The 13,102-nt window shown below is 36.9% G+C and overlaps 1 protein-coding gene across 2 annotated transcripts in view; it reads left to right on the forward strand.

Annotated features, from left to right (window-relative positions):
- Positions 1–13,102, forward strand: part of LOC105232926 (uncharacterized) — a 41,549-nt gene that overhangs the window by 24,586 nt on the left and 3,861 nt on the right. For both annotated transcript variants that reach the window (XM_049450598.1, XM_049450597.1), the window contains exons 4-6: positions 7,931–8,139; positions 8,406–8,539; positions 8,777–9,050. In XM_049450598.1, the coding sequence (XP_049306555.1) occupies positions 7,931–8,139; positions 8,406–8,539; positions 8,777–9,050 (617 nt within the window). The remainder of the gene's footprint in view (positions 1–7,930; positions 8,140–8,405; positions 8,540–8,776; positions 9,051–13,102) is intronic.

Consider the following 13,102-nt stretch of genomic DNA (forward strand, 5'->3'; position numbering starts at 1 on the left):
AAAAAGTATTAAAAATTAGTACTAGATTTTTTGAGAGCTGCGTACTAGCACAAGTAACTTTATAGCAGGAACGTTTCTGGACCGTTTCTTAAGCGTTTTTTTATATGAAGTTTTTACGTTTCTTGAGAGCTGCGTACTAAGCTTAAGCATCCACTGGCTACGGAAGATGCCGCGCACATGGTACCACCTACTGATGATGTGATACATGCAAATTTCGAGGCTCGTCTATGAGTTTATTTGGCGCCTCTGGAGTCTGTGAATTTCCACCTAGTGTATTAATCCCCTTGCTGTCATCTCCGCTCATATTCGATTTTTGAATTTTTGTTCTTTTCCTAATGGCAAATGAAATTTCAGACGCTCATTTTAAGGATATAACCGCGTCTCAAGTATGGCTTGTGGATTATCATTTCTCCAAATGCGACAATTTTATTTATTAGCGTGCAATGAGTACGTTAAAAGTGCTTTTCACCGCTGAACATAATTTTCTTTTGAAAATCAGGTTCGGTCACCATCTCGTTTTGGGCCCCATTCACCAACCATTTGAAATCACCAACTCTAAAATTGGACGTCAACACATCTAAGAAAATGAAGGGTTTTGAACTATAAATTAACCTTAAATGAAAGCTAAAAATATATTTTAAATTATCACCTTCCAACAAATTCTAATTTTAAATTCTTTTATACCTGTACCACATCATTGCTATGCTGTGCATATGACTTACTTCGTTACTATGAAATGCTATCGGAACACTTGCTATTTGCAGTTACCTCCGAAGTATCAAAAGCAGACCAATGCAACCATTGGGTCAGACATTTCTCATTAGCAATTTGAGAAACTAAATTTGAAAGCACAGACATATGTACATTGTAAAATATGTAATATATATATGTATTTGATTTAATGTGAATGATACAAGACTTGTCCATTATAATCAGTGTGTAGTAAACATGCCACTGTCTGTACTTGCATATGTACATATGTATCTACATACCGACATGGACATGGCAGACTTATAATGGACACTGGTCCCTAATGAGTACGCACATTTGAGCAAGCGCATACTAAATGTATATAGATATGTATGTGTACCTATCGAGTTATGAATTTATTGACTTATTAGAAAGGGACTGAGACAACGTGGAACCAGCAGTTTAATTTGTGTGCTCCGTCTGTGTATGTGGGTTATGATTATATTTCGCTTTTCAAACTCCATCGCAAATATGCTGATGTAAGTAGATATTTTGCTCAGCTATTCCGTTTAATTATTTTTAATTGCCCGAAATTCCAACTACGCATTTCTCTAGGTCAGAGTGGTTCTGTAAATATTTTAGTTGATCCCAAATCAATGTATGGTTCTACATTTTGGATTCAATAATTTCATATGTGCGAATGTGTGTGTTTACCAGAGTGGTGGATAATAACATTTACATGATAGCTTACCTTTTTTTCAAGAAATTTCTATAACTTCATTTGAATCGCCAGAAATCAAAAATTAGCCCATTTTAGAAGGAGAAAATTGAATGTAATATATAAAGTTTACAAAAGAGAGAAAGAAATAATGTGTTTACTTTAAAGAAACTGAGTGGATACTCAAAAAAAGCGCTCTTCAAAAAAACACAAAGGTGATACTTCTCCAACAATTGTCAGTCCTTCGAAAAATAAAAATAAAGAGCAGGCGGCCAACAATGATACTAAAACCACCACCCACCTCCTATTATAATTAACGACGTAGAGGATTTTAATAAACTACGTTGTAATACGAGATCTAATAAGGAACAACTTTTTAATAAAGCTTTTGAGCAACGGCGCCTACAAACTTAATGTCTTTGATGCAAACAACTATCGCACAATAACAAAATACTTATCTAATGAAAATATACCTTAGTTTAGCTACGAGAGTAAACATAATAGGCCAATAACGGTAATGATAAAAAATTTACACCACTCATGCGATACACAATCCATTTTAATGATCTAAAATCTCAAGGTTTTAAGGTCATAAATGCAATTAATAAGCCTAAATGGAAGACTAAAGAACCGCTAGATATGTTTTTAGTAGTATTTAATGCCACCGAAGACATTAAGAAAATTCACCAGATCAAACCGTTGTCAAAGTTGAGCCTATTAAAGCATCTAAATTAATTCCACAGTGCAAAAACTGTCAAGCTAAAAACTTCTGTGGTAAGCCATCGAGGTGTGTGAAATGTGGAGGCAAACATCCTACTATTGAATGCCGAAAAGCCGAAAAAGACCCTGCTAAATGTTGCAACTGCGGCGATTCTCATCCTGCAAGCTACTGTGGTTGTGTCGTCGCAAAAGAACTGCAAAAACTAAGAGATAAAAAGAATGGAAATTCAGTTGAGGAGAATGCCAATGCTCCGACGAACAAACCCGCTGTGAACACAGGAGAAGTAAAATCCCTTCCTTCCGGTTCTAAAGTTTCATTTGCGCAAATAGCTAAACAAGGCCATACAAATGCAATGCAAAAAATTAGTCCGTTATCCCAAATCTTGGATAAACTAAATGAGCAAGAGAAACTATTTAAGTCCTTTAATCAGCGGCTTAATGCTCTTGAGTACCATCTACAATTTATTGATGAACAGTAACTCTTTGAGAATAATGCTATGGAACGCTAATGGTCTTTCCAAAAGTAAGAATGAATTAGAAGTTATTCTACACGACAGAAATATTGATATATGTCTATTATCTGAAACGCATTTTACGAACCAATCATTTTTAAAATTTAAAAATTATGAATTATATCACACACCACACCCGCAAACCCGGATGGAAGAAATTCAAGCTACAACAATTTCAGTTAAATTGCACAATCACCCATTGTATCTTATTGCTCTGTATAGTCCACCTAGACATAATATAAAAATAGAAACGTTTATGAAGTTATTACAAAAATATGACGGAAGGTACATATATCATTGGTGGCGACTATAACGCAAGACACACTCATTGGGGATCTCGTTTAACTACAACCAAAGGTCGAGAACTTCTCAAAGCTATACAAGCAGTTGGATGCAATTTTGTTTCTACAGGAAGACCCACTTATTGGCCTACAGATAGTTAGAAATCGCCAGACCTTCTGGACTTCTTTATAACACAGTACAACAGCTAATCATAAAAAAGGCGATAAATGACACTTTTTTGAATGAAAACAAATACAAACAAATAGAAATTGTAATTCTTAATTTTTCTAAATTTGTTTCATCAAAATCGGACAAGTGGTTCGCGAAAAAACATCAAGATAAGGAAAAAATGTAAAAGGTCATAAAAAAAACTGGCACATACGAACGCCAAACCCTTTGAGGGTTTTACTATACTGACCTAGTACCATCACCCTGACTTGGAATTTCTCACCCCCCAGACAATAATCCCAAAAATGTTCCACAGTGTAATCAATAAAATACCAAAACTCAATTTATGTATATGAAAAGCCAATTCTTTCGGCCGCCAAGCCAATGTTATGCAATAAACACACTAATTGAAATAAATTTAAAAATATATTAAATAAAGTCGACCCAAAGCTGAAACACATATCGACTGGTATTGAGTTGGACTGTGAGGTTGAAGATTTCACAAAAATAATTCAAAATGCTGGGTGGAAGAGTATATCAAAAAACCCGCGTGAATCTAAGTGGTACCAAATATCCAAAACACATCTTAGAAAGTATCCATAAAAAGCGCAAGCTTCGACGGAGATGGCAGCAAACTAAGTCCTCTGCTCTCATAACTGATCTTAACAAATGTGCAGCGAAACTAACGAGCACAAATTAAAGAGTTTAAAAATTTTTCATTCAAAACTTATCTGGCTAAACTCACAGCTGATAAATCCACCGACTATTCACTTTGGAAAGCTGCAAGAAATATTAATAAACAAATAAAACATGTAGCACCATTAAAACTAAACGAAACTGCATGGGCCAAAACGAACTAACAGAAAGCTGCCGTATTTGCAAATCATTTGAGAAACACATTTACGCATAACGATGGGTATGAGATAAACTGTGAAAATAGTTTCTATTAAAGAAAATAAAATTTTTTATCGGGAATACAAGACTCAAAAAAGCACCTGGGTACGATTTAATAACTGGAGAAATATTACTCAATTTACCAAAGATATGTATAAAAAAACTTGTAAACATTATAAACAGTGCTTTATGCCTAAGACACGTGCCATCGCTTTGGAAAGTATCTGAAGTCATAACGATACCCAAGCCGGGTAAGCCAGTACACGCTGTTACATCGTATAGGTCAATTTCGCTACTGCCAGCCTTATCTAAAATCTTTGAGAATGTACTCATAAATAGGCTCAAACCAATAATCGCTCATAAAAACCTAATACCAACGCATCAATTTGGCTTCTGTGACCACCATTCAACAATTGACCAGGTACACCGAAGCGTTAATTTCGTTGAAAACACAATCGATAAAAAGAACGTTTGTACGGCGGCCTTTTGGACGTGTCTCAAGCTTTTGACAAAGTTTGGCATATGGGTTACTGCTCAAATTGAAATACAAATAATTTTGTGAAATAATTGCTTCGTACTTAAAAGATAGATACTTCCGCATTAAACAAGAACTTGCAACCGATAGAAGCTGGTGTTCCCCAGGGAAGCTTTTTGGGGCCAATGCTTTACTTGTTTTTTATCAGTGACCTCCCGTCTGATTCTAGTTATATGACAGCGACATTTGCGGATGACACAGCTTTGTTAGCAGCTGGAGAGTCAACTTCAGTATCTAGTCGACGAGTGCAGACAGCAGTCGACGCAATTACGAAGTGGGCATCTAAGTGGCTCATCAAATTAAACGACACCAAATCAATTCATGTCGACTTTACCTTGAAAAAGTCGGCATATTGTCCAATTTATATAAATAACACTCCTATACCACACTATAACTGTGCTAAGTACCTAGGTATCACCTTAGATGCTAAGCTACGCTGAAAAGAGCATGTCAAAAAAGGCGCGAGCTTGATATGAATTTTGGCAAACTTTACCAACTAATTGGCAGGAAGTTCAAGCTATCAATACAAAACAAACTGTTATTATATAATCAAGTCTTAAAGCCAGTTTGGGCCTACGGAGCCCAACTATGGGGTTGCTCAAGTCAAAGCTGTATTGCCAGCATTCAGCGCTTTCAAAGTAAGGTACTAGGGACTTTAGTTAATGCTTCTTGGTACATTAGATCTGCTGACCTTCACCGTGATGTAGGCGTGAGTTCAGTGGTATATGAAATCTCCAAATTAGCAAAGTCTCACGAACTGAGGTTTAGACAGCACGTTAATGAGGAAGCTTTCAGACTTATCGAAACTGCTGGGCGAGAAATCCGGTTGAAACGCAAGAAGCCTTCCGACCTAGTAAGACAACAGTAGCAGCAAATGTATTTCTTAACATTTAGCTTTTAAGTATCTCTCTTAATTAATTAGACCAGAATTGTTGTTAGTACATATTTTACTTTTATATACTTGGTACAATATAAAATAATAAAAAAAATTTGGCGTTCCATTTGTCCAAACATATATATATTGTATATTGAAAAAATTTTAGACAAAGTGATATAATAAAATATTATTCTTTAGTGGCTGAATATGAAACAAATCTTTGAATTGCAAACATCGAATGCAATAAAGGTTTTCTTTTCTGTTGGCATTTGTAATATCATCTTTCCGCTACAGCATTATAACCTAACACCATCGACTGAAGAAGTGACTAGAAACATCCGACCACGGTTTATTTTGACCAATTCACAGCGCAAAAGAGAGTCTCATTGATTTTGAAACTTTTACTTAATAATTGCTTATACTTGAGTCAATACTTTGACTTCATTAGGCTATGGAAATAAATTTTGGATATTATTTAAATATTTTGTCGATACATCATGACACTGGACCAACGCACGCCGCGAAGCTGGAATATTTCCTGAACTTTGGAAGACACAACTAATCAGTGAGAAAGAAAGAGATCTCAACTTGCTATCAACATCCATTCAGTATGCATGTATGACACAGCAGGAATACTATATAAAAGACTACTTAAACAAAGTCTCGAAGGAACTATCCACAAAGCTGGATGACTTTCCCCTACCCAAGACAGTTTACGATCCAGCAGATCAAATTTAGGTGCTATAAGGATCGCCATTGAAAATGTAGAAGTCTCAAAGCGTAGAAGCAATAAATACAAACGAATAGCTTTGTACAAAACACCTTCAACAGCGCAAGATTGTTGAATTTAACACTCTAGAAAAAGATTTGCCAATTACCTTAGAGCTTGCACCACAGCAGCCTTGTTAGTAATAGAAAAATTGTAGAAAGAGATCTCGACAAGTATCAGATTAGCTCAAGGATCTATTAGCTATGGCGCTATAATAAAGCAAGAAATGTCATACGACTCTTATGTAGTTTGATACACGGAGGAGATCGCAGCAGTAATCACCGACCGAGACACAGAAGTAGTGCGAATAAAACAAAATTAGGTGTATGCCTTGGCTTGAATCATACACCCTCCAGCTGGAGAGGAAAAAATCAAAGCTACTATTACTAAGAAATAAACATATACCTCTCAAAGAAAGTAAGCAAACAACTACAGATTAATATCCTGAGTGCACGACGCAGGAAAGGCAAAAAAATCACCTGCTAACTTAGCTGACTAATAACCAACATAAGAGGGCCAGACAAGAAAATAGAAAGATTCTAATATGAGTATCGACAACTATCAGATTTCTATTATACAAATCAGAGATTTGATCAGGGGGCCTATTCTGTAAGTCGATTCGAAAAAAGAATTTACTCGAATTCGGATTTTTTTATAGTCTGTAACTCGATTTTTCGGATTTCAAGCCAGATTTCGAATAAAATGTTCTTTAGCTTTTGAGTTGTAGAAAGCAAAAACGAAAATTGTACGTATTTATTCTGGCACAGCGTGGTACAACTTTCGCATAATTAGAATTTCGAGTAGAATACATTTACGAATCGAGAAACAGAATAGGGCCCAGATGTGCTGAAAACGGAAAATCGCAGTCTTCAAAGTTGTATCAGATTACCAAACAGTATCATGTGATGCATTACTACATAGTTATAAGCGGTATTGCCCTAATTGACTTTAGAGCATACGAAAAAAAGGCTGTGAGAGTTAAAGGAAGTATTTTAAAATAGAAAAAAAGAGCAATTAAAAAACATTAAAATATGCGATATTAGAATGTAAACGAAGATGAGAGAATGAGTGTCGCGGCAGTTAGATGACCAAACTTCTAAGATATTTTAGATATACCAGATATTTTCTTTTTACAAAAGATGAATCATTTATGAAGATATCCCAATAAAAATTAACACAACTAGTGCCGCTTATAGATATTAAATCAAGCCTTAATGGTCGAAGTAAGATCATGATTTAGAATAAAAGCCCAGCGATGAAAAATAATACATGGTCTCTCTCTACCTGGGGACAAAAATGATCTCTTGGTCCCCATATACTTTATATAATTCTTTTCGTAATACTGGTTGTAGATATCCTAACAGAATTGAGTGGTTACACCTCCTAATTTGCTAAGTCAGCTTAGCTGAATTACCTCACTGAATACAGTACAAAACGGGCCTGACCAACTCTGATGCACCACGAATTCCACTTAACACCAGAAAACTTAACGCTGGTTTGTTTTCTTTGAAGAATTAAGAAGCTTAATGCTACACATAGTCATTTTTCTTTCGAACTCCATGAATCTCAGATTTCATTCAATTATAATATAGGGCTGGTCATTCTCCGTGTTACTTGAGTCAATACGATACGACATATTAAAGACTAATAAAAGTCAACTTTAAACTAAATTCCAGTATCACAATTACCCGTTTCATATGTGTTAAAAACTTTAATTTTCACTGAACTATTGCGGGTGTAAAAAATTCTTTATTTGAACTTTCAGATACTCGCCAATGATGCATCCGGTGTATATGAAATTTCCCGTCGCTGGCGTTCAAGTGCAAGATGGCAAGTACTTCTGCAACGAATCGACGTGTCGGGTGGATTTAAGTTTAGTCGGCGCCAAATCAACGGGCACATACGAATGCGAGGTATCTGGCGATGCGCCACACTTCAAGTTGGCGGCAAAAGGAGACAACATGACCGTAGCAGGTAAGAATCCATACGCATATCCTGCTCCCAACGCCACTCAAACCAAGCACAGACACATAAGTTGAGAGAAATTGTATCGACAACTAACGATTGGAAATAAGTAGCAAAATCAGCACGAAAAATCACGCAACAGCGTGTTGTTAGCGATACTGTTTTTTTTTTTTATCTAAGTTGCACTAGTGCGATATCCACTTGTGCACGAACTGCTATTCAACGTAATGCCACTTTCAATTTTTGTAACATTCTCGCCTTTTTCGCACTCGCAGCGCTGCCTCAGAGTGACCCGCTGATCGACAGCTTCAATTCAATGTACCGCATGGAGGAACTGTTGAGCGCCACCTGCACCTCGGACTATTCAAGTTTGCCCACGCGACTGACATGGTTCATCAACGCCGAACAGGTGAGTAGGGTTGCCCTCAAATGCGCACACTTAAAGACATACCTTGTAAAAAATTAATATCTAACGGAACTATATCGGTGATTTGATTTTTATATTTTCTATTATTTCGCGCCAAAAAATACCATATTTTCCTATTACTATTTCCACCTCATATTAACGAATTGTATCATGGTGGTGTCACAAATTGATATTTCTATTTTATTTCTTATTGTTCTCCCTCCTTGTCACACCGTACAGGCTTCGCTGGGCGAACTGCAACCCAGCATTGACACCAGCATTCCGGCGCACGATTATGTCCTGCGACGCCAAAAGCTTCAGGTGCGCTTTTATTTGAGCGGACCACGCTTCTATCATGCTGGAAAAAATCTGGAATTGAAGTGCGTGGCGGAAATTGAAAATTTCCCGGAACTGAAGCGTGAAACTTCATTGACTGCGGCAATCACACACTATGACAATTTGAACAATCAGATGCTGATACATGCCGGCAGTGGAGCGAGTGGTGCTGCGCCCGGTAAGTATCTTAAATGCGTGTATACTAAGAGTGGCTTTTGTTAAAGTGGCAAAACGGAAGGGAAATATAATGTGACAGCGACAACATATTCGTACAGATGTTTCAGGATGTTAAATGCTTATGTGTGTTTACTTTGTTGTATAAGTTCAATACTATGATGTTAACCATTTTTGGCATTACCATATCATTACCAGCTGAGTATTTTGAAGTCATCTCAACATACTGACCAACAAATATATGGAAAGTTAATGACAAAATATAAAGTCTTGTCTATTTGGTAAATGGAGTAGGGGAATTATTGCCCTGATTTTACCCATTTTTGACATAAGGCCTCACTAATAACAGGGGTCCATATATTCGGAATTTGCGGATTTAAAAAGTTATTGGCCAATCTCAACAATTTAAGAAGTTAGATGATATATTTTAAGACACAATGAGTATTTGGTTCAAGTATTATTTCCATAACGTCATAAGCTCGCTATTTATAAATGAGAAAATGAAAGAAATAGTGCGGTTTCGAAGATATTATGTTTGTGATGTAGGCGTGGTTTTTATCCGATTTCGCTAAATAACACTTACATGATATACGAATTTCCGGATAATATGGATAATATTACGTACCAATTTTGGTAGAAATCGGTTAGTATTTCTTAAAATACATAACTTCAACTAAAGTTTGACAGTGCGATGAACATTGCCCGAAGATCAAGTAACTTCTATTGAAACTTGTAAATCCCATTATTTACACTATCTGTAAAATTTGATGACTCCAACCTATTGATTTGCCAAGTTATTGTATTTTAAATAGTTTTTCTCCGATTTCTCCCATTAGTCACAAAGTTTGACATTTTTGAGGGTATGCATACTCAGGAGGTTTTTATATACGAGCATTATTTGCATTATTTACAGTAACTTGAAATATTCAAAAAAATGGAATTGAATCTTGAACATTTTCGAGCGATTATTTTTTAGAACTTACAACGTGGGCTATCTCAGCAACAGTGCACCGCCTATTTTTTAATAAAAAATGGATAATTCACAACCATACCACCGAAATAAGGCATAACAACATATTCTGAGTAGTACACAATCATTTGTTTGCCAGTTGCACATCAAGAAAGCAGAAAAACCAACCACCGAGGACGGATTACTCCGAACGGATATTTTCCGTTCGTAAAAAACTACAGGTTAACGTTTTTCGACACTTGAAGGGCCGATTGATGCGTTCAAGAGGCACCTTTTAGACATATCTCAATCAGAGTGGAAAAAGAGCTCCAAGTAGGCAGGCATATCTCTTCTTTTTAGGCATGTTTGATCACAGGAATGTACTAATATATTGTTTGATTCTGCTGTTCTCTACTTTTTTCCTTGCCATAGGAATACCAAGATCTTTATGGATATTTTCATTACGCATCTACTAAGGCGAAGGCGTGATTGCAAGTTAAGTTACTTCGCATGGGGTACTAAAATATTGTTCATTTTTAATGCCGGGCACATTTTTGGTCTTACCCAGAATGTAACATGCTCTCCTTTTTATCCATTCATATTTACACGCTAGTTGGCTAGCCATTCTTCGCTCACTAAAGCTGTATCATTCGCAAAAGTTGAAGTCAATACACTATTAGCTGTTGGAAGATCTGCTGTATATATGATGTATAGAGTTGGACCTAAAATACTACCCTGTGGTACACCAGCCCTTATCTGTCGTTCATCAGAGATGATATCTCCTACTTTAACCATAAATTGTCCCTTTTTTATACCCTAAACTATATTAAGTTTGGCGCGAAGGTTGTAACCCCGAGAAGGAAACGTCGGAGACCCTATAAAGTATATATATAAATGATCAGTTGAGCTGAGTCGAGTTAACCATGTCCGCCTGTCTGCCTGTCTGTCTGTCTGCCTATCTACCTGTCCGTCTCTCTGTCCGACTGTATATATACGAACTAGTCTCTCAGTTTTTAAGATATCATTTTGATACTGTTGCACCATAATGTCGTATAGCTGCCATACAAACTGAACGATCGGAATCGAGTTCTTGTATGGAAAACTTTCACATTTGACAATATATTTTCACAAAAGTTGGCACAGGTTATTTTCTAAGATAATAATGTAATATACGAGGAAATTGTTCAGATCGGCTTACTACAAACCGAACGAGCAGAATCGAATGTTTATATGGAAAACTTTCGCATTTGACGTGATATCTTCACGAAATTTGACATGGATTACTGCTTATGGTAATAATATGATCTCCGAAATTGTTCAGATCGGATTACTATAGGATATAGCTTCCATACCAACTGAACACATGGTTACTAAAATAAATGTTTTATACAGTTCTAAAGGTAGACTTTTTTTAATCTTATATGAAAGGCCTTCATGTCACACCTTAACAAATGCTTGAGCCACGTCTAGAAACAATGCTGAACAGTACCTGTGTTAAAATGCTTTTCTTATTTCGTTAGTAATTCCATTTACTTGCTCTATCGTGCTATGTTTTTCACGAAACCCGAATTGGTGCGTTGGTGTTATATTATTTTCGTGGAAGAAAGAAGACATCTTTGATAGTACTACTTTTTCAAATATTAGGTTGACAAATATCTCCCTTCCGCCTTTCTGTTGTTTTAAAGAAACGTTCCGTGAGATTAATGTTGTTTTGGGGGATGGTGGGTGCTCTCTATCACCTCGAACTGCGGAGGAATGGTTTCCACGAATCAGAGCGTTGAAAACGACACCACAGATAAGCCACCCGGCGGAAAACCTGTGACGACGAATACCGATTAAATCATGGAAAACATCGTTTGACCGGCATGTGGCATCTCGTGACATCGCCCAGAAGATGGAAGTTAGTCACCAAACTATTTTAAACCATCTGCAGAAGCCTGGATACACAAGAAAGCTTGATGTTGGGGTGCCGCATGATTTGACGCAAAACAACTTTCTGAACCGAATCAACGCCTGCGATATGCTGCTCAAACGGAACAAACTTGACCCATTTTTGAAGCGGATGGTGACTGGCGACGAAGCAAAAACATTCGTGGTCGAAGGCCGGGGAATCGTCCAAGCAGTGGCCAAGCTGGGATTGACGACCAGGAAAGTTTTGCTGTGTGTTTGGTGGGATTGGAAGGGAATCGTCCACTATGAGCTGCTCCCATATGGCCAGACGCCTAATTCTACCGCTTGAAGCAAGAAGGGTGTAGGACAACGCCAGGCCACGCACTTTGTTGTTGACTCGTCAGAAGCTACGGGAGCTCTGATGGGAGATTTTATCGCATCCACCATATAGCCCGGATATAGCGCCAAGGCATTATCACTTGTTCCTGTCCATGGCACAAGGGCGTGGTGTAAAGTTGAACTCAAAAGAGGCTTGTGAAAAGTGGCTGTCCCAGTTCTTCACAAATAAGAAGGGGGGAGTTGCCGTCTAGATGGAAACAGATTAACGAACGAACGATCCGATCACTGTAACACTTTTTATAAAACATTGAATAAAGAGCAAAAACGCGGAAGGGAGATATTTGACAACATAATATGTTAGAAAGTTAGTGTAGAAGACTGATTGGTCTATATGAAGACAGCTGTCTAAAATCACCTCTACAACAATATTTGGTAACTCAGTTAGCATTTTTGTTGTAATTTTGTCCTATTCCACCCAAGTCTCGCATAGACATGTTGCAGTTGAGTAGTTGTTTCGAGGACATTTGGGCTTTCCAAAGAAGATTTTGCTTGCTTGAATTTGGACACAGATTCTTTATATACTTGTACATTTCAGTGTTGAATTCGTTCTCATGTTTAAGCGCTAAGCAGGTTTTATTTAAAGCTGAGTGGAAGGGGGGCGATTTTTATGTCATTCTATGCAGAATGTTTTGAAGAACAATAAAACGAGTTTCAATGATACAATTTATTTTTGTTCTCGTATCTCGAAATATACGGTTGGCTTGTATTCGTATTTCTATGTATATTTTTCCAAGCATTACCATATATATATATATATATTTTTTAAAGTTTGGATATACTCCTCAAGTTTCGTACAAATATTTGGATACTTTAAAGAT

Source organism: Bactrocera dorsalis, chromosome 2 (assembly GCF_023373825.1).
Source record: "Bactrocera dorsalis isolate Fly_Bdor chromosome 2, ASM2337382v1, whole genome shotgun sequence".
NCBI lineage: Eukaryota > Metazoa > Arthropoda > Insecta > Diptera > Tephritidae > Bactrocera > Bactrocera dorsalis.